This window comes from Prionailurus bengalensis, chromosome B3 (assembly GCF_016509475.1).
Source record: "Prionailurus bengalensis isolate Pbe53 chromosome B3, Fcat_Pben_1.1_paternal_pri, whole genome shotgun sequence".
NCBI lineage: Eukaryota > Metazoa > Chordata > Mammalia > Carnivora > Felidae > Prionailurus > Prionailurus bengalensis.
In genome coordinates this window covers 111217280-111240065 of record NC_057355.1, presented here as the reverse complement: position 1 = coordinate 111240065, position 22786 = coordinate 111217280, and the positions used below count along the sequence as shown (strand labels likewise).

The window sequence follows — 22786 nt, the reverse complement described above, 5'->3', positions numbered from 1 at the left end:
ATGTTCAAAAGAATTTTGATTATATGGTTTGACGTTTGTCTAAAACCTTTGCTTAAAAATAATCTTTGGCAAGTCAAAAATGTGCATATTTCCATTTCTACCTTCCTTTCCTGATTCTAATCTGTCTTCTCGCATTGTGATTTCTTTGGCTTGTTTTCAAGTTACGTTAAATGTCTCTTAGTGGCCCCACCAGTTTCTTACATGACCTCCAGGAAGTGAGTTAAGCCCTCCCATGTGAAGGATTGTTTCGGTATCATTCAGTCTTCCTCATTAGCCCTTCGGAGTCTTCTGATGGGATCACGGAAGGTCTCGTTTTAGCAACGTGTGTCGTAACTAGGGCTGGTTGGCCGAAATGGTCTAGGAAGGAAAATGATCAACAGAAACGGCAGTCTGTTAAGGAAACCTCTGGTGCGCAGGTAGAAGGAAAATGTATTTCTAATGCACACTTTTGTCTCAGTAGCATTCATTCAAATGTTTGCTGTCGGAATTTATAGAAGTTCCCTATCCTCTCTATGTGAAGATTATTCTAGTAATTTTATACCACTGGATGTGCTTTCATTACCGGTTTGTCAGGGTTAAAGGGTGTTCAAGATGAAATTTGAGGTTAACAAGAAAATACTCATTGCTTTTGCTGGTTGCCTAGTGCTGCATGTTTCTTAAATTTCCAAACAAACTTTTGTAGGGATGAGGGGAAATGTGTAGAAGGAATTCTGGAAATCTTCGACATGCTCTTGGCAACGACTTCAAGGTTCCGTGAGTTAAAACTCCAACACAAAGAGTATCTCTGTGTCAAGGCCATGGTCCTCCTCAACTCCAGTAAGTAGCCACACAGCTGGGCTGTGTTTTATGGGGGAGAGATGCTGTTTCTAGAACTAGCCTGGTGGGAAGAACAGTATCAAACTTCTTATTTTACTTAAAAAGGGAAAAATGGCTTCCTTTCTGACTTCTCTGTTTCATTTTCTAGGGATTGAAACAGTAGTTAACTTTTGGTAACTTGAATCTGAATTATTCACTGGCTGAATTACTGGCAGTAATTTAAAAAGTGGCTCAAGTTGGAAAAGAAAAAAAAGAACTTTAAAATACTTACTTTACAGCTTTGTTCATTGTTTATACAGGCATTTTACATGGTTGACCCGCATTTATATTTACTCTTTTGCTTTTACAGATTCATTCATTCATTGATTTCATTTATTCATTTGGTAAAGACATTGAAGATGTAGTCCTGCCTTCCAACAGCTCACAGTCTAGGGAGGGAGAGAGAGAAAACAAATTATGAAAAGCAGTGATCGGTGGTCTAATAGAGTAGGTACAGAGTGCTGTGGGAAACCAGGAGAGACACAGGAGTGGCTGCAGAAGGAAACACGGTTTGAGTGCGTCTTCCGGGACGGGCATACATTGGCGGGACAAGGGAAGCACTAGGAGGAATGAAAGGAGGGCCAGGAGCTGCAGGCTGTGCAGAGGAGCAGAGGGAGGTGCGTATGGTTGTGCAGGGTGGTACCGGAGATTACACTGCACGCCTTGGCCGAGAACTGCCCCTGGGGTGCCGAGCGGCCCTAGAAGAGGTCCAGGCAGGGCAGTATCACGGACAGAGAAGCGTTCTGTAGAGATCACTGTGGCTTCCACGTGGAGGACTGGCTGGAGAGGGGAGAGACAGAGGCAGGGGCCTACACAGAGTCATCAGGGACGATGAGAGCCTGAACGGACTTGCTGTGGAGGGGCCAGGGAGGAAGGGCCTGACTTGAAGGAAACATCGGGGTTCGAAGTGAGAAATGAGAGAGGCACTGAAGGTACATGGGTGTGGTGGTGTTGCTGCTCTTTTCTTATTATATAAGTAAAATGTGGTTCTTGTAAACATTCAAACAAAAGAAAAACATACAAGGAAGAAAAAAATCACCAGGAATCTCCCCCCGCCCCTGGGCAAGATAACCACCATAAGTTTGGAAACCAATCTTTAACAGCTCTCTGTAGATAGATAGATAGATAGATAGGTAGGTAGATAGACAGACAGCTCTCGATAGATGTAGGTAGGTACATAGGTAGAGATGGGTAGGTAGATAGGTAGATAGATATGCGCACACACACACACATACACAGAGAGGGAGATACCCATGCACACACAGGCTTATATGTATAATTTTACATAAACAGCAGAGCATTTTATGTTAAAAATTATAAAGACTTTGAAAGAGGCCTACTTTCATCTAATTATTGGCTTGACCCTTCCAGCCCAACACCAACTAGCTAGTCTTAACAACCAGAGGATAGATTTTATACCTTCTTCTATCCTCTAATAAATCTTTTAAAATAATACGTCCCCTCCAATATCCACATAGATAAGCTTTTTCCCCCTATTTAAACAAAGTTAGGGGGAACCTGGGTGGCTCAGCTGGTTGAGTGTCCAACTTTTGGTTTCGGCTTGGGTCATGATCCCAGGGTCGTGGGATCAAGCCCCACATGGGGCCCTGTGCTGAGTGTGGAGCCTGCTTGGGATTCTCTCTCTTTCTCCCTCTGCCCCTGCCCCTCTCCCCGGCTCACACTATCTCTCTCTCTCTCTCTCTCTCTCTCTCTCTCTCTCTCTCAAATTAAAAACAAAAACAAAAAACCTCACTTTAAAAAATTAGCATAATTTTAAAAGTTGGGATACCTATATATACAAATACTTCTCTGTGTCTTGCGTTTTTACTTTCCAAAATGCTGTGAAATACCTCCAGGTCAGCTAGGAGAGGTCTAACTCATTCTTTGAGTGAGGACATTGTCTGAATTGTTCAACCATTTCTTTGATGGGCCTTTACTTAATTACAGCTTTTTTTTTTTTTTTGCCATTATAAACATTGCTGCAGTAAATACAGTTGTGCTATTTTGTACACATTTCTAAGTTTTTATGTAGTGTTGACACTGTTTAGTTTACCACCTACCTGGTGTTTGGCCCAGCTCCTGTCCCTGGTATTGCTTGCTTTGCTTAGCTGTTTACTCTCGTTGGCTTATTTCTTTCTGAAATAATATGGGTATGCAAGTTTTTGTTGTTGTTGTTTTGTATATGCAAGTTTTAATCCTCCAACTGATGACTTACGGATACCTTCATTTGGGCATCATATGGGGCTTTGCTACCTAGATTTTATCCAATCTTACAACTTCATGCTGGAAACAATGGGAATCTCTGGGATCGTTTGATGCCACTTTATTTTAAATCATCCAAAGCAGCAGTTCCTGAAGCCAAAACTCAATGCAGACCCTGTGGCCACCTTCTGGGCACCTGCACTCCTTCTGTAACCTACACTTTCCTGCGTGTCTAACACCCCCACGTACTGTTGGCCACTGGCACTAGATCTGATGAGAGGGAAAGGGAGACATACAGAGCAGTGCTTCTTGAGCCTTGGCATGGAGCATGGAGATAGAGGGCTGGATCTGGGCAGGGAGAGTCAGTCCTGAGGGAGGGGAAGGGGGGAAATGAAGAAGGAGATATAGAGACCCCGAAGACAACCTTTATGTACTTCCCAGTTGGGTTTCAATCTGGCCCTACCTGCCTAGCAGGGCATTTCCCCTACACCCAGTGCACTCTCCACCCCAGTTCCAGAAAACAGTTTGTGAATAGAAATGGTCAACTGTTGGACGAATGAAAATTGTAGAGAAAGCCAAAGAAGACTCCTAAATGCTCTGGCGCTTCTGGCAACTTCTTGACATTTGTACCATTCACCTTTTACAACATAATACGAGGCTTACATCAGCGATTAAGGTGATGTGTGTATGGAGTACGTCCCACTGAGATCTTTGAAATTGATCGTGGAAGAAAATGGACTTTTCCTGATCTCTTTGAATCCACCTACAGACCTTACCTCACACGTGTGCTGCGATTTCTGTCTTTGTTGCTTGAAAAGTTCATTCCCATCTTGGCATAGGAGGATCATCAAGTGCTAGATTATGGGGCTTCTCTTACTTTTGGAAATAATTTAGAGCTCCTTTCTGTGAAGCAAAGTGCTCCTTGCAAAGCCATGTGCTTCTTGTTACACGACTTTGCAGTAGGAAAGCCTTCTGTTTGGCAAGGCTTCTTACTGTCAGTTTAGCCTCCGAGACATCATATTGTGTTGTTGTGAAAGCTAGAAGTATCATCTGTGCAAATGGGAACGACCAAGGCTACAGCGTCCCTCCTGCAGCATCTGACAGAACTGCCATCATAAAATTACAGAGGGTGAGTCAGGCATGTGACGTAATTACCATTTGTGGTGGTAAATTGAGTAGAATTTGTTTACACTCAATCTATATTTAGGAAATCTTCTTTTAACAAAGTTCCTTTCTCCCTTGGTAGTCAAAACAGTTGTCAAATGCATTTAGGAAAACGGGATTCTGTTTCTCCTGGGAAATTTCCATTGTCAGGAGAGAGGGGTCTTTTGTGTGCTAGATTTTAAGCATTTGAAGGTATAGGCTTTTGCTGTTGTTGTTTTGGATTATTTGTAGCGTTACATTAAAAATGGGGACAGAATCTACTTTCCCACCTTAAATTTTAAAAAAGAAAAAGAAAACTGGAGAATATACAAAATAGACCTTGGACATTGGACAACAGACCACACAGGACAGTGATCCCCAAGAGAAGGGACACAAATGAAATGAACTCTTGGATCACCCAGTTTACTATCTAGAGCCAACTACCAGGTTCTATAGGGAGAGGTAACCCAAATAGACACCAGTGGTCTCCCTGCACAGGGAGGACAGAGTCATGAATTTGAGGAGGTCAAGGCAGCTGGGATTTGCAGGGGAGGAGACTACTGGAGAGAAAGAGCTGGGTGCATAGGCTTTGGAGATCTGTAGCGGGTGACCTTCAAGTTTTCATCTGAGCATTAACCTCATGCTTATGAGGATACTAACCAAGGACAGGGAAAGAGCCATCAGAAAGGAGCAGACAGAAAATCCCTAGCATTTACACAGGGGCTGGAATAGTTCATGTGCTCACCACCCAGCAGGAAAACACTGTAATATACTGGACATTGGGTGTAGTATCCAAAAAGGTGTTGCATTGGTAGTGAGGTGAACTTAGCCCTAGACTTAAAGGCTGCTCTGATCCTACCAAACAAAATTTAAAAGCACGCCTGAAGGATGAAATTTATTGTCAAGTAATGTAACTGCATCACAGAACAAAGTTCAAGAATATTTAAAAGAATCCAAGAATATCCAATACCCAACCAGGTAAAGTTCACAATGTCTTATAACCAGTCAAAAGTTAGCAAGCATGCAAAGAAGCAGAAAACATGACCTATAATAAGGAGAAAAACCAAGAAACTGGAAAAGACCCCAAAATGATACAGATGATAGAATTCGTAGGCAAGAACATTAAAACAATAGTTTAGTAACAATAATTACTATAACTATTTTCCAAACGTCTAAGAGGTAGAGGAAAGCATGAGCAGATTTAGAGGAGACATGGAAAATATGAAATACACACAAATTGAATTTCTAAATGTGAAATTTATAGCTATATGGGATTTATATCTGTGTTGGGAAGTGGAAGAGGGACAGTAAAATATCCTGCAGACTGAGAAAGCACTTTGAGACCAAACAAACAATGCAAACCACTCCACACTGTTTATATGGTTTTATTTAAAGATTAAACAAGTTTCTTTCACCATGGTAAATGGGTATATTTGTCAAGAAGACATAAAAATGCTAAACATTTATGCATTAAAAAGAGGATGTCAAAATATCTGAGCAAAATCTGATAGAACTGCAGGGAGAAATGGACAAATCTCTTGTTATAGTTGGAAATTTTAATGTCCCTCTGTTAGTTCTATCAATACAGAACAAGTAGACAGAAAATCAGTAAATATAGAGACTTGAACAATATCGTTAACCAACTTGACCTATTTGACATGTATAGAACCCTTTACCCAACAACAGTAGAAAATATGTTCTTTTCAAGTATTCATGAAATATTTACCAGGATAGACCATATTCTGAGTTATAATACAAGTCTCAATATGTTAAAAAGGATTTAAGTCATACAAAGGATTTTCTTTGATAGAGTGAAACTAAATTAGAAACTGCTAATAAAAAGGTCTTGGAAAATTTCCAAACATTTGGAAACCAGATAACATACATCTAAATAACCCATGGATCACAGACAAAAATCACAAGCAATACTAGAAAATATTATGAACTAACTTACAATGAAAATACATTGTAGCAGAATTTGTGGGTTGCAGCTAAAGCCATAGTTTGAGGGAGATTTATAGCACTCAAGACCCATAGTAAAGTAAAAGCAAGGTCTCAGATTAATGACCTTAGCTTCCAACCTTAAGCAACTAGGAAAAACAAAGCAAATGAAACTCCAAGTAAGCCAAAGAAAACAAATGATAAGGATTAGAGTGGAAATCAATGGGACAGAAAAAAGGAAAGCAATCGATATCAAGGAAACCAAAAGCTGATTTTTTTGAGAACAATAAAATTGTTAAGCCTCTAGGCAGACTGATTAGAATAAAGGAAAGAAGGCACAAATTACCAATATCAGGAGTGAGAGAGGTGACATTACTGGTGACATTATTATTCTGCAGATATTAAAAAGAATAATGAGGTCATATTATGAACAACTTTATGCCAATACATTTGAATACTTAGATGAAATGGAAAAATTCCTTAAAAGACAGAAATTACTCAAGAAGAAATTTTAAAATGCTGAGTAGCCATATATTTATTAAGGAAGTTGAATTTGTAGTTAAAAACTTTCCCATAATGAAAACTCCAGGCCCAGATGGCTTTTCTGGGAGAATGCTACCAAACATTTAAGGAATTAATAATCCCAGATTTGTACACACTTTGTTTTTTACTTTTTTAATGTTTAATTTTTTTTAAATTCCAGTATAGTTAACATACAATATTATGTTAGTTTCAGGTGTACAATATACTGACTCAGCAATTCTGTACATTACTCAGTGTTCATCACTGAGCACTGAGTGAACAAGTGAACTGATGACAAGTGAACTCCTTAGTCCCCATCACCTGTTCCTCCACTTGCCTCCCCCATGGTAATCATCAGTTTTCTATATTTAAGAGTTGTTTCTTAGTTTCTCTCTCTTTTTCCTTTGTTCATTTGTTTTGTTTCTTAAATTCCATATATAAGTGAAACATATGCTATTCTGACTGACTGACTGACTGACTTATTTCACTTAGCATTATATTCTCTAGCTCCATTTATGTTATTGCAAATGGCAAGATTTCATTCTTTTTATGGCTGAGTAATATTCCTGTGTGTGTGTGTGTGTGTGTGTGTGTGTGTGCGCGCGCGTGCGCGCGTGCTTGTGCTTTATCCATTCATCTTTTGATGGACACATGGGCTTCTTCCATAATTTAGCTATTGTAAATACTGCAATAAACATAGGGGTGCATGTATCCCTTTGAATTAGTATTTTTGTATTCTTTGGGTAAATATTCAGTAGTGCAATTACTGGATCATGGGGTGGTTCTGTTTTTAACTTTTTCAGGAACCTCCCTATTGTTTTCTACAGTGGCTGCAACAGTTTACATTCTCACCAACAATGCCTAAGGGTTCCCTTTTCTTTACATCCTTGCCAACACCTATTGTTTCTTGTGTTGTTGATTTTAGCCATTCTGGCAGATGTGAGGTAGTATCTCATTGTAGTTTTGATTTGCATTTGCCTGCTGATAAGTGATGATGAGCATCTTTTCACAGGGTCTGTTGGCCATCTAGATGTCTTCTTTGGAAAAAATTCTGCTCATGTCTTCTGCCCATTTTTAAATTGGATTGTTTGGTTTTTGCTGTTGACTTGTGTAAGTTCTTTATAGATTTTGGATATTAACCCTTTGCTGGGTATGTCGTTTGCAAATATCTTCTCTCATTCAATAGGTTGCCTTTTTAGTTTTGTTGATTATTTCCTTTGCTGTCAGAGGTTTTTATTTTGATGTAGTCCCAATAGTTTACTTTTACTTTTGTCCATTGCTTCAGGAGACATATCTAGAAGGATGTTGCTACAGCCAGTGTTAGAAAAATTACTGCCTGTGCTCTCTTCTAGGATTTTTATGGTTTCGTGTCTCACATTTAGGCCTTTAATCCATTTTGAGTTTATTTTTGTGTATGGTATAAGAAAATGGTCCAGTTTCATTCTTTTCCATGTAGTTGTCCAGTTTTCCCAACACTATTTATTGAAGAGAGTATCTTTTTCCCATTGTACATTCATTCCTCCTTTGTCAAAGATTAATTGACCATTTAACTGTGGATTTATTTCTGGGTTTTCTAAATTTTTTTTTTTTAACGTTTATTTATTTTTGAGACAGAGAGAGACAGAGCATGAACAGGGGAGGGTCAGAGAGAGGGAGACACAGAATCCGAAACAGGCTCCAGGCTCTGAGCTGTCAGCACAGAGCCCGACGCGGGGCTCGAACTCACAGACCGCGAGATCATGACCTGAGCCGAAGTCGGCCGCTTAACCGACTGAGCCACGCAGGCGCCCCTATTTCTGGGTTTTCTATTCTGTTCCATTGATCTCTGTGTCTGTTTTTGTGCCAGTACCATACTGTTTTTGATGATTACAAATTTGTAATATAATGTAAAGTCTGGGATTGTGATACCTCTAGTTTTGTTCTTCTTTTTCTTTTTTTCTAATTTAAAAAAATTTAATGTTTATTCACTTTTGAGAGACAGAGTATGAGCAGGGGAGGGGCAGTGAGAGAGAGAGAGAGAGAGAGAGAGGGAGAGAGGGAGACACAGAATCTAAAGCAGGCTCCAGGCTCTGAGCTGTCAGCACAGAGCCTGATGCGGGGCTCAAACCCACAAACTGCGAGATCATGACCCAAGCTGAAGTCGGACACTCAACCGACTGAGCCACCCAAGCACCCCTTGTTCTTCTTTTTCAAGATTGCTTTGGCAGGGCACCTGGGTGGCTCAGTTGGTAAGATCTGACTTTGGCTTAGGTTGGAAAGATAACATGCTAATTGATGTAGACAATCCCAAGGGGTCTACAAAAAAAAAAAATGGGTTTATTAAGGTTGTAGGATAAAAGGATAATATATATAAATCAATTGTATTTCTACATAGTAGCAATTAACAAATGATAATTGAAATTAAACTCAATATTATTTGTATAGCATTACAAATTATTAAACTTAGGGATAAATTTGACAGAAGGTTTGAGACTGAAAACTCAAAACATTTCTGAGAGAAATTAAATAAATTGTAAATAAATGGAGAGATATGTTAATGGCCTAGCAGATTCCATATTGTTAAGATGTCAGTGCTCCCCTCAAAATCATCTATAGATTCAATTTGGTCCCAATAAAAATCTCAGCAGGCTTTTTTTGGTAGAAATTGACAAACAGATTCTTAAATTCGTAGGGAAATGTAACGAACCTAGAACAGACAAAAGAACTTTGAAAAAGAACTAAGTTGGAAGACTCATACTACTGGACTTGGAGATTTATTCTAAAGCCACAGGAATGAAAACAACATGTATTGACATCAAAATAGATCACTGAAACAGAATAGAGTCCAGAAATAGACCTATACAATAAGCAATTTTTAACAAAGGTGTCAAGGTAAATAGGGAAAGAATGATCTTCCCACTAGATGGTGCTTGAACTAAAATAGGCAAATTTTGAATGGATACCTCATCAAAGAAGATATGCTGCTGGCAAATAATTACATGCAATGGTGCTAAAATTATTCATCAGAGAAATCTAAATTAAAACACAATGAGGGGCGCCTGGGTGGCTCAGTCGGTTGAGCGTCTGACTTCGGCTCAGGTCACGATCTCGCGGTCCGCGAATTCGAGCCCCGCGTCAGGCTCTGGGCTGATGGCTCAGAGCCTGGAGCCTGCTTCCGATTCTGTGTCTCCCTCTCTCTCTGCCCCTCCCCCGTTCATGCTCTGTCTCTCTCTGTCTCAAAAATAAATAAACGTTAAAAAAAATTAAAAAAAAATTAAAACACAATGAGAAACCACTCCATACCCAATAGATTGGCTAAAATTAAAGAGACTGACCATATCAAGGGTTTGTGAGAATGTGGAATAAGAACTCTCACTGCACTACTGGGGAGGATATAAACTGGTACAACTACTTTTATTTACTTATTTTGGTGCAGCTACTCTTGAAACCTGATTGGCATTTTCTTAAATAGTTAAGCATACATGTACCAGGTTACCCATTCATCCCACTTCTTGGTATTTACCGAAGAGAGATGAAAGCATATGTTCATACAAAAACTTGTATGCAAATGTTATAGCAACTTTATTTGTAATAACGCTAAACAGGTAACAACCCAAATGACCACCAACAGATGAAAGGATAAACAAATGTGATATATCCTTAGAGTAGAATACTGCTCAGCAGTAAAAAGCATTGAACTACTGATAGATATATGCAGCATTATGAACCTTAAAATAATGGTGCTGAATGAAAGAAGATAGACAAAAAAGCATACATACTAGAAGACCTCATTTATATAAATTTCAGAAAAAGCAAGCTAATCTATAGTAGCAACAGATCTGTAGTTGCCGGGGGATGGGATGGGGGTTGGGGAAGGTGGAGGGATAGATTACTTAGGGACACGAGGGAACTTTTGAGGGTGATGAATGTGTTCATTATCTTGATTGTGGATTATGCTTTTAATGGTGTGTGTATGTGTGTGTGTGTGTATGTATATATATATGTACATATGTCAAAACTAATCAAATTGTACACAGTAAGTGTGTGCAGGTTATTGCATATCAGTTATACTTCAACAAGTCTGTAAACAATGTAATTAAAACAGAAAAAGAAAGACGAAGAGGGCAAAAATTGTAGCCTGAATGGAAAAGACATACTGCGCAGCAGCGACTGTATCCAGTACAGGAGGGAGACCGTGGGGATGAGGGTCAGGAAAAGAGAAATGGAGTAGGTTTCTTCAAGTCCAAAGGCTGGGGATGTTCTCTGTCCCGTATTGGGAGAGCAGAGTCTCTGAGGGCTGCTACTCTGAGGGTTGCTGTCAGCTTCCCTTGTGTGCTAGGTAAGCATTGGGCTGTCTGGAGGTAGTCTCCTGCGTAAGTGACGAGCTCAAGTTGGGATGACATCATTCAGTCAGGTCTGAATTAGTATCAGCATGCTAGGTGGCCAGGTCAGGGTTTGTTAGTAGTCATATGTATGTATACGTATGTATGTGTTTATATCTGACTTTTTTACAGCCAAGACAGTGTTTTTAACGGAACTATGAGGTATAATTAATATATAATAAACTGTACATGTTTAAAGCATACAATTTTATGCATTTGGGCAATCATATACGCCCCTGAAAGCGTCACCACAGTTAAGATAGTGAACATATCTATTACACTCAGAAGTTTCCTTGTGCCCCTTCCTAATTTCCCCCTTCTTCATTTCTTCCCCCTGTCCAATCCCATGCAACCCCCCAATACAATTTCTGTCACTATAAAAACATAGTCAACATAAAATGGCACAGATTAGTTTGCATTTTATAAAACTTTATATAAAATGTATTTGGGGGTGACCAACTATTTAGATTTACCTGAGACTGAAGAGTTTCCTGGGATGCAGGACCCTCAGTCATGCTAACAGGTGTGTAATGGCATATATTTGTGGTTTCTTTGGTTTTTTCCTATAACTAATGATGTGAATTTTTTCGTATGCTGCTTTGTAATATCTGTATCTTCTTTGGGGAAGTATTTGTTAAAATAGTCCATTTTTAATGGGATATTTGTTTTCCTTTTTTTTTTTTGAGGTACAGTTGACATACAATATTAGTCTCAAAATTTTTTTAACATTCAGCTTTGAGAGACAGAGCAGAACTGTGAGTGGGGGAGGGGCAGAGAGAGAGGGAGACACAGAATCTGTAGCAGGCTCCAGGCTCTGAGCCGTCAGCACAGAGCCCCACGCAGGGCTTGAACTCATGAACTGTCAAATCATGACCTGAAGTCAGACACTCAACCAACTGAGCCCCCCAAGTACCCCTGTATTAGTTTCGGATGTAGGTAGTTATGTTTTAAATAGCTGCATACTTCTGTGTTATTTATCTCTATTTATTTATTTATATATATTTATTTATTTACTTGCTTACTTACATTCTGGGTTATTTATCTCTTCTAATAATGGACATAATATAGAATGAATATTAACTTTATTATCCAATTCAATTTCAGTTTAGTAAATGTTTATTTGGTTTCAGGTATGTGCCAATGACTTCTAAATAGTAAAAATGTCAAAGTGAACTAGATACATGTGTTTGGTCTAGAATAGCGATATACACTGAAACAGGTAATCAGGGGTCTGGTCCTTGCTAGGCTTTAGTAGCAGAAGAGTATCATCCTTGCTACGGAGAGAGAGATAGAGAAAGGACATCACCATTTTATTTATTTATTTTTTTTAATTTTTTTTTTTCAACGTTTTTATTTTTATTTTGGGGAGAGAGACAGAGCATGAACGGGGGAGGGGCAGAGAGAGAGGGAGACACAGAATCGGAAACAGGCTCCAGGCTCCGAGCCATCAGCCCAGAGCCTGACGCGGGGCTCGAACTCACACTGCGAGATCGTGACCTGGCTGAAGTCGGACGCCCAACCGACTGTGCCACCCAGGCGCCCCATAACGTTTTATTTATTTTTGAGACAGAGAGAGACAGAGCATGAACGGGGGAGGGGGGGCAGAGAGAGAGGGAGACACAGAATCGGAAGCAGGCTGCAGGCTCTGAGCCATCAGCCCAGAGCCCGATGCGGGGCTCGAACTCACGGACCGCGAGATCGTGACCTGGCTGAAGTCGGACGCTTAACCGACTGCGCCACCCAGGCGCCCCAGGGACATCACCATTTTGATTCCTCTCTCAGCACATCCTCTTACACACAACCTAGGATGTGAGGGGCACTTGGCATAACTTTATTATTCTCAGCCTTTGATGCGGCTTCTGAAACTTGGCTTCTAAAATTTGGAGATCACAGAAAACACTGCATTTAACAGCCTGTTACAACGTTTGCTAAAATGTTTTAGAACTCAAAAGTGTTATACAAGTGTTGTAGTTAACATAACAACATATCCAAATTAAGAGTGGTGGGACCAGCCATCTTGTCATCCAGAAACCTGAAGACTGAATACGTTTTCCCCTGGATAGAATCAAGGGTACTGAATGTAGGACATGGAGTCGGATCAGTCTGCAAATAGTCTTTAAAAATATTTAAAATTAGGAAGAGGTCTGTGTTTTTAGATTTTTTTTAATGTTTGTTTTTGAGAGTGACAGAGCATGAGCAGGGGAGGGGCAGAGAGAGAGGGAGCCTCCGAAGACGCTCTGGGCTCTGAGGTGTCAGCACAGAGCCCATTGTGGGGCTTGAGCCCACAAACCATGAGATCATGACCTGAGCTGAAGTCGAATGCTCAACCGACTGAGCCACCCAGGAGCCCCTGGAAGAGGTCCATTTGTCCAAGCAGTTTTAAGACTTAAAAAGGATGAAACTTTTTGTTCAATGAAAGAAATAGAGGGTTAGAACCAGGCAATGCTCTTTGCCATTAAGAAGATGATGGAGACAACAACTCAAGCCCTGGTTCACTCTGAGTTTTAGGGAGAGCTCCTGTGAGGCAGGTGGGTGGAAGGCAGAGGCACAAAAGGATACACAGAAGGATGCTGAAGAGGCCAGACGGGGCCTTTTCTATTGACGGACTGTGGGAGCAAAGCATTGTGAACATCAGCCTGCTGGTTTCCTATCACGGGCCTTTCTCAAACACTGGCCTGTTCTCGTGGTGCTGGGGTAGGAGGTGGTGATAAAGGGATGGGTCATGGCTAGAGCTTCCTTACCTTAAAGCAAAGAGGCAAACACCACATATACCTCCCCAAAGCACATTTTTCCTTTGGCTAGTATTCTGGGATTTTTATTAAACACTTAAGATTTTCTGATTTATTTGCCTTCAGTCAAGGAGAGCTTATATCTTCATCCTTTGAACGTAGGATGTGGCAGATCTTGGGGAGTCTCCCCCCCCCCCCCCCGCCTCGGTGTACTGCTCAGAATGTCATCAGGTAGGTTAGTGAGAGGAACACACAGCTGTTCCCAGGTGATAAAGAGGAGAGGAGATTATGTCTTTGTTTTTATTTTACTTTCTTTGGTATGTGTGGGGCATGGTGCCAAGATCTTGTCTTCTTTAGTTTCATGTAAAGTAATTAAACTGTGTTCTAAAATGAATCCTGACGTTTTTTAAATACTTTTTTTAAACAATTTTTTTTACTAACTGATTTGTTTTACTACCTTTTTTAAAACATTGTTTTTTTACTGTTTATTTATTTTTGAGAGACACACACACACACACACACACACACACACACACAGAGTGCGAGCGGGCGAGGGGCAGAGAGAGAGGGAGACCCAGAATCTGAAGCAGGTTCCAGGCTCTGAGCTGTCAGCACAGAGCCCGACGTGGGGCTCGAACCCACGCACTGTGAGATCATGACCTGAGTCAAAGATGCGCAGCTGGCTGAGCCACCCAGGCACCCCAACTGATGTTTTTACTTTTGGCTGGTAGAAGAGCTTAAGTTTTTTCCCTGTTTGGGTGGTGAGCATCCCAGAGGTGAGGGCTTTGTGTCCCATCTCCTGCCTCTGCCACAGCCTGCCAGTTAGCAATTACTCTGTAAGTACACGCTTGGTGAGCCCCGGGGTGTGTGAATGCCCAAGTGCAGGCTTGGCACTGCTGACCAACGAGGCAGCAAAATGGGTATTTTCCGGCTAAATTCCTTCCCAGGATGATCTTATATAGGTTAATCTTTCTGCATATAAAAAATTTCCCTGTATCTAAAATTGATACAGTCCTCACAAAACCTAACTGACTCCTGTCCCCAAACTCCTTGCTGGTGATGACAGTGATGGCCCGGTAGGAAGCTGCACTGCCCCCACAGCCTCTAGAAGACCCAGGGCTTGCCTCTGGCAACGACTACTCCTTTGTGAAGAGGGATTCACCTACTAGACAATTCACCCATTTAAAGTATACAATTCAGTGGATTTTAGTGTGTCCAGAGACTTATGCATCACCCATCATCACAACCAATTTTAGAATATTTTCATCACCCCAAAGAAGGCCTGTACTCATTAGTCATCCCTCCCTAATTTCTCTTCCACCTTTACTCCTAGGCAGCCACCCCCGTGTATAGATATGCCTGTACTGGACACGTCCTATAAATGGAACCATACAAATTGTGGTCCTTTGTAACTGGCTTCTTTCACTTGGCATAAGGTTTTCAAGGTTCATCCATGTTGTAGCATGAATGAGTCTTTTGTTCTTTTTTATGGCTGAGTAATACCCCATTGTATGGACACACCCCATTTTGTTTATCCATTTATTAATGGGCACTAGATTTGTTTCCACTTTTAGGCTATCATGAGTAATGGTGCTGTGAATACTAAATGGTGCTGTGTATACTTAGCTGAGGAGTTATTTTTATTTTTTCACTTTGTCACTTTGGACCAACACACGTCCTTTTAGAATCCAAAAACATATTTCTGACAGCAGAAATCCATGGAGCACACATCCTGTAGAAGAATGGACTGAAGGGTAGTTTAGAGAAAGCACTTGTTAATGCAGCTGGGGTCAATTTTAGGGGAAGTAAGTTTAATGAGATTAATAATTTTCTGTGCGTATCCCTAAAATATGCATTAACCTGCATTTTTATCATTTCAGTTATGATGGTGTGATTGGCTAACCTGATGTAAAGATCTGAACCTATGTACATTCAGCTTAATTCTTCCCTTTATGAGTATTCATTCCATGCCAGTCTTTGCACTAGGGTGATGAGGATATAATGATAAGCAGACAGGGTCTGTGCTCTCGAAGTGCTTATGTCCAGTGTCTCTGAGGGTGGAAGCGTGGCCATGGGTGTGTATAAGGAAATCCGGGATGTGGGACAACATGGTGCTGTCTGCACTGTCAGAACTTCAGAGGAGAACCAGAGTAGACTTAGGGTGGGATAGTAGGGAGGTCAGGAGAGCATCCAGAAGGAAGTTCACAGCCAGGCTGGGATCTAAAGGAGGAGTGGATGTCAATAAGCAAAAGAGGGAGGGTGGAGAGGAGGAGAGGGAGAGCGAGCGAGTTCCTAAGCAGAAAGTTGGGCGTGTTCTTTGTATCACCTGCTCTGGAGTTAAAAGGGTTCAAGGTGAGGTGCAGTGGGAGATGAGGGTGAAAAGAGAAGAGAGTGGCCTGGTACCCTTGAAAGCTGCGTCAGGTGGTTTGGACTCTGACCCAAGAGCTGGGAAGTCATGAAAGGGAGCCACATGAGCGGGTCTGCATTTTGGTGGCTCGGAAGGGGCACGTTGGGCCAAGGGTGGGACCTGTTTCCCTTGCGGTGTGAGGGCAGGTCACCTGCTGTGGGGCTCAGTCAGAGTTTTGAGGATATGGGGGGATTCAGGAAGCGTCACTGTGGAGAATGAGGTGAGCCTGTGAGTTAGAGAAGCAGTTCTGGGTTACTGTAAAAAGATGAATATTTTAAGCCTACATCGTCAGACATTGTGGAGGGACGGGCCCCAGGGGTGTGGTGAAGCATTACGCTTGCATAATTGTGGTTCAAGATGTCCCTTGCCTCCACTGAACTGTGTGGAACTGAGCTACCTTAATTGAACTAAAAATACCAATTAAAAAAAAGAGAATGGAAAGTGCCCAAATTCCATGGATGATGGCGTGCTGGTCCTCATTATCCTTTTAGCACACAGCCGGCAGGTCCCTGGTTGGTTCCACAGAGTTGCCATTTATTCTTACTTTGAAACCGAAAGCCTGGAAGAGAAGCTAATTATTTCCCTGCTTTCAGGGATGCAGGAGGCAGGATTGGTGGTGGGGTGTGGGGGCAAGAGGATTTACCTGAGCCGTTATTTTGCAAATACTGGGAGGCCACAGTATCTCAGATCCTAGAGTCAGAGGGGGATTAAACACTGGGCAGGGTAGGATGAGGTGGGGGGTGGGGAACAGCCTACTTCGAGGATGGCTTTGGGGATCTCAGGAGTCATGTGCCTGTAGGCTTTGCCCAATGAGGTGCTCAGGCCGGAAGCACTAGGGAACTGGTCTGGGGTCCAAGAACTAGAGATGGTCTTCCTGCCCCAGCGAGGTGCCACCAGAGGTGTGATGCCAAGGGCCTGGACAGCGGGCCTGCCATGGCTGTCTGCATGTGGTGGACAGGGGAGGCTACGTTGCCGTGGTCATTCGTTTATGTTTGTTCAACTCCCCTTAGACGAGGGGGCCTCCTAGGGGCTGAGAGTAGAATTAATCTCACTCTCTGACCCTCTCTGTATGTAGCTGTTACTACAGCTGAGAAACACCATGTAATGGTTCCGGCCACCAGATAGGTTTACTGCTAGGAAAAGCCAGGGTTGTGGGCCACGTGGCATTTTGAGAGACCAGTTAGTCCGCCCGCATTCAGCCAGGCTGGCTCTCGGGGGCAGGTGAAGATTTTTTAAGACTTCACTATATGTGCAGATGCCAGAACAGCCCAGATCAATTTGGCCCCCTTTCTGGAGAATGTAGGCATTCTTAGCTGCTGGATACACGACTTCCATTCCCTCTCCTCAGAGCAATGACTCGTGGCTGTTGTTCTCCGTCCAGGTATGCACCCGTTAGTCGCAGCAAGCCAGGAGGCTGACAGCAGCCGGAAGCTGACTCACTTACTGAACGCCGTGACCGATGCTCTGGTCTGGGTGATTGCCAAGAGCGGGATTCCCTCCCAGCAGCAGCCAGTCCGCCTGGCTAACCTCCTGATGCTCCTTTCTCACGTCAGACACGCCAGGTACAATCCTGGCAGCTCCACTGAATGTGTGGGGGTGGGGGGGGTTGCACGCACGTGCTCTGAGAAGGGTGAAGAGCTTTGAGAAAGTGTTTGCAAGTTTGAGAGTAATAAGGTAGAATTTTTACCTCTAAAGGAAAATAACCCCCTGAAAGGGAATGGTGGTGGTGGTGGGGTCCCTTCATCGGTGCATGAGCCTGTGGCCAAAGATTGGCATAGTGGGCACTGACTAGATGTCATGTGACCCCTTATAGGATATTTATGGCATCCTTCCTCTGTTTTTTAGTTGCTGGGGGTTTGGGCTTGTTCATGGAATTCTAAAAAGGGCAGTGTCTCTACTAACGTGACGTGCCTCCCCTCCCTGCACCACTCCTCTGAGGTCATTTTCTTGGGGAGGTTAGATCAACTCCTGAGGCTAGTGATCTGGGGAAGTACTGAAGCAGCAAATGCATTGCTCCTGGGGGAAATACAGGGTTAGGTTCCTGAGAGGCTCTGGTCACAACATTTTCATCCTCCAATTCATACATAACCTTGGTGTACCTGTGTTTGTGTTTAAAGAGTGGTTCTGTTCTTGTGACAGCATCAGGACATTAAGAATGAGACCAAAGGGAACTGGCGAGGCCAGCAGGTTTAGGAAGGTAGGGCCGCGAGTGGAGTGTATTCAGGGAACACGAATCATGTGTTCTGATGACGAGGGACTCCCCTGGTGTAGGATGGTAGCTCTGTGCTGGGATAGTGATGCTCAGTGCTAGATGGCTCCCGGGATGAGCGTCACCCTGCCTTGGAGCAGGAGGAGGGGAGATGAGGTTGGAAAGTAGTTGCTACCCAAGGAGGACGAAAGTCTGGGGGCTGTGGGGAAGGACAGTACTCACCTCAAGGATTATTACAAGGGGGCGGAAATGAAAACAACCTTTGCCTTGTTTCCTCTTGAATGATTATTTGCCACTAGGATCATTTTCAGAACAGGTACCATCCATTCTCATTATTCACAGATTCTGTATTTGCAAAGGTGACCACGTTTACAAATTTATTTGTAACCCCTGAATCCATACTCTATGGCATTTTTCGTGCTCACTCAAGGACGTGTGCAGAGTGGCAAAAAATTTGAGTTGCCCACACGTACATTCCCAACTGAGGTCAAACAAGGTGACACTTGCATTCTTGTTTCGGCCCTCGTACTGTAAAGAAATGTCCTTTACGTGGTCTCTTAAGTGCCATGTTTTTGCACTTTTTTGTGCTTTTTGTTGGGAGATTTCAGTGTCTAAACGTGGCCCCCAAGCACAGTACTGAAGCACTGTCAGTGTTCCTAAGTGCAAGAAGGCTGTGATGTGCTTTATGGAGAGAATACGTGAGTTAGATCAGCTTTTATTCATGCATGAGCTATGGTACCATAGACTGTGAGTTAAATGTTAATGAAGTGACAAGTTATGTTAAACAAGGTGTCTTTAAACACAAACACAGGTACACCTAGGTTATGTATGAATTGGAGGATGAAAATGTTGTGACCAGAGCCTCTGTATTTTCCCCAGGAGCAGTGTATTTGCCGATTCAGTGTTGGTGGCAACTATGTAGAACATAACTGGTATGAAAAATGAGAATTGCACTCCGTGCCAGGTTCTGTCGGGCCACTGCGGGTGGGTGGTGGGACACTGAGGTGCTTGCCCTTCAGTGTAGATGATTGATGGAGCCAGATGGAAGGACCCTACCTAGAGCAAATGGCAAAGCGATTTGGGGTGTGGGGTGGACCGACTTTGTTGGGGAAAGTTGGGGAAGATTCTGAAGTTCCCACGGCTGCCTCACGGGAAGGACTCTCAGCATCTCTTTGTTCCCATAGTAACAAGGGCATGGAACACCTGCTCAACATGAAGTGTAAAAACGTGGTCCCAGTCTATGACCTGCTGCTGGAGATGCTGAATGCCCACACGCTTCGCGGGCACAAGTCCTTGGTCACAGGGTCCGAGTGCAGCCCGGCAGAGGAGAGTAAGAGCAAAGAGGGCTTCCAGAACCTCCAGTCTCCTCAGTGATGCCCATCCTGGGGCGAACAGGCCACAGAGGAGGTCAGAGGCTGAAGTGTGAACCCCAAATGCAAACCGCGAGCTCCATCTGGAAGTGGGCGGGCTTCATCGTCTTTCTCCTGCGTGGTCCCTCATTGGGTCATGGTAGGCTCAGCCATGTGCCGTCCTTCACCTGACCTCTCCACTTCCCAGGAGTCAGGCTGAGAAAGCTAGGGAGCATGTTTGAATGCAGAGTTTACCTCTCGCTTGGCCTCATAGAATCTCAGTGTGGTTCCTTTCTTACTTTCCATCTCCCTTCTGTTCCTCTGGGAAACATCCTGAAGGTTTTGGAATGAATGGTGGAAATCTGACGTGGAAGGTTTATAAGGTAGAGAGGGAGAGAATGAGGCACTTTAAAGAAGTGGACTAACCTTTAAAGAAAATTTTTTTTTAATGTTTATTATTATTTTTTTTGAGAGAGAGAGACAGTGAGAGCAGGGGAGGAGCAGAGAGAGGGAGACACAGAATCTGAAGCAGGTTCCAGGCTGTGAGCTGTCAGCACAGAGCCCTACATGGGGCTGGAACTCACAAACCATGAGATCATGACCTGAGCCGAAGTCGGATGCTTAACCGACTGAGCCACCCAGGTGCCCCAAGAAGTGGACTAACCTTTATTGTGCCACCTAACCTGCCCTTAGATAGGCCTTTGTTTGCCCTCTTCCGGGCCACTTGATTATAGGATTGAAAACCAAACAATGAATGAATGAACTAGTTCCACAAACCTGCCTCACAAATCTGTGAGGACTAAGGCCATGTATCACTATTACCATTGAAGGCCAGAGGGATTGCAACCTGGGGAGCCGGTGGTCAGGCTGGGAAGTGAGCCACGTTCTCCACCCCCGCGCCCCCCCTCCCCCGCGCTTGACCTTGCTGCCATCTTCATAGAGGTTCATTCCTTTTGGTTTGCATTCATAGAGCCTGCTAATTATTTGGGGTGCATGTGTGTTTGTGATCACTTTCATGGAGGATTGTAGAGATTTAAATCTAACTGCCCCTGGAATTTTCCTTCCTCAAAACTCTCTCGTCCCAGGTGCCCGGTGTGTGCGGGAGAAAGGCCCAGTGTTTGCAGGAATGGGTTTCTCTTGTGGGTTTGGGTCACAGCCACAGTGCTTCCCTGGGACATCCACAATTGTCACATCAGCCATCCATAGACAGGGACACGTCAGGCTGTGTGTGCAAGGCATGCTGTTCCGTGGAAAGATAAATGGCTACAGACACACCGGTATGTCGGGTTCATGGCCACAGTGTAGATTTGGTGAGCATTACCGCCTGAACAACCCTGGTCTGCAAACTCTACTTAAAAAAAAAAAAAAAAAAAAAAAAAAAAAAAAATATATATATATATATATATATATATATATTTAGGGATATTTATAGCAAGAATTCTTTTACATCCTACGGCTCTTTTGAACTGTTTTCTTATCAGAACATTTCTATGGTGAGTGTGGGGGGGGGGAACTTCGTAAACTATTAGTTCCTATTTCAAGTGGAACATAAATAGGACGAGGTGATAAAGCACCTCTGAAATTACAATTTTAACTCACTTTTTCATAATGGAAACCTTCAGGAACATGGTGAATGTGTAAAATGAGTTACATCTGTATCTTGAAAGTGAGCAGTTAAATAATATGTATGATTTTTTTGATGATGTTTTAAAAAATTACCTTGTGAGAGGAGATTAAACTCATTCTCTTTTCGAAAATAGGTTTACTTTGCTAGCACACTCTGTATTTCCTAAGTCATTAGGGAAATTAAATTCAATGTTATAAAGGTTGGTTTCTGCTAGGGAGTCCTTGGATAATTCTTAATTTTGGTGCAGTTTTACTGAAAGTTGAGCAGAGCCGTTTCAGAAACACGTGGACACAGACCTAGAGAACACGCCATTGTCTGTAGTCTAAGGTGGCCTGAAATTATTCCTAGTGGCTCAGTGTTGCAGCCTAGGTGAGATTTGGTATAGATCACATGGACTGCCTTTTACAGGAACTGGGGAACCAGTGTCATCCAGAAGGTCAATTTTCTTTCTTTCTGGGCAGCCTAGAACCCTGCACGTTGAACAGAAGATAGCAGGTTGGGGAAACCGAAGTGGGAGGCAAAGGAGGCAGTCTTGAACAAGTATTTGCTGATGAAGTTCTCTCTCTCTCTCTCTCTCTCTCTTTTCATGTTTATGTGTGCGCATGCGAGAGAGAAAGAGCGCACGCGCGCAAGCTGAGGAGGGGCAGAGAGCGAGAGAGACAGAGGATCTGAAGCAGGCTCCGCACTGTCGCACAGAGCCCGATGCAGGGCTTGACCTCACGACACTGTGAGATCATGACTTGAGCTGAAGTCAGACGCTTAACTGACTGAGCCACCCAGGTGCCCCTGCTGATGAAATGTTCTTAATTGTACTTACAAAAGAGACTACCAGGTTCAAAAACAAAAACAAAACAGAATGAGGTCCAAGCCACTGCCACAGGAGCATGAGTGACATTTTTTAGGTTGGATTTTGCTGCCCAAGGTAGAAACCAGATTTGTCTCAGGTGTCTAAGCACCTTTCCGTGCCAAACCCTGTGCTTGCCCGGAGGGTGCATGTGCTTGAGTAAACCCTTCCAGCGCCCACTACGCATCCCCTCATTATTCCCGCATGCTTCTTGAGGCTGCTTGCTTCACTGCATTTAGATTCAGCCACGAGGGGGATGTAACACGTTGGTAATTTCTTCTTGGCTCAGGTTGCCATTCGGGGGGGATGTGCTGCTGGTACAGGTTAGTCTAGCCTGGGCAGGGGGGGCCTCCTTCGTGCAAGGCTGTCTCTTAGAACTGGGATCTGGGCCAAGTAGGCAGTTGAGATGACATGGCGTATAGTTGAAAAGAGTTCTTCATTTTGTTTAGAATATTTTAGGGCCCTTTCCCCCACTGCAGATGGAGTGTTTCGAATCTCTGTGCCCATCTGCTCCAAATGTGTCCTCTAAAGATGACACCAGTGTGCAGTTTTTATGTTTTTGGTAAACTCTCAGTATCCATTTTAAAGACGAATCAT

The 22786-nt window shown here is 43.0% G+C and overlaps 1 protein-coding gene across 1 annotated transcript in view; it reads left to right on the top strand.

The window, feature by feature from the left end:
* Nucleotides 1–20162, top strand: part of ESR2 (estrogen receptor 2) — a 56462-nt gene extending 36300 nt beyond the window's left edge. Inside the window, exons 6-8 of the mRNA XM_043556332.1 lie at nucleotides 683–816; nucleotides 17542–17722; nucleotides 19554–20162. Of these exons, the coding sequence (XP_043412267.1) occupies nucleotides 683–816; nucleotides 17542–17722; nucleotides 19554–19743 (505 nt within the window). The 3' untranslated portion in view covers nucleotides 19744–20162. The remainder of the gene's footprint in view (nucleotides 1–682; nucleotides 817–17541; nucleotides 17723–19553) is intronic.
* The last annotated feature ends 2624 nt before the right edge of the window (nucleotides 20163–22786 follow it).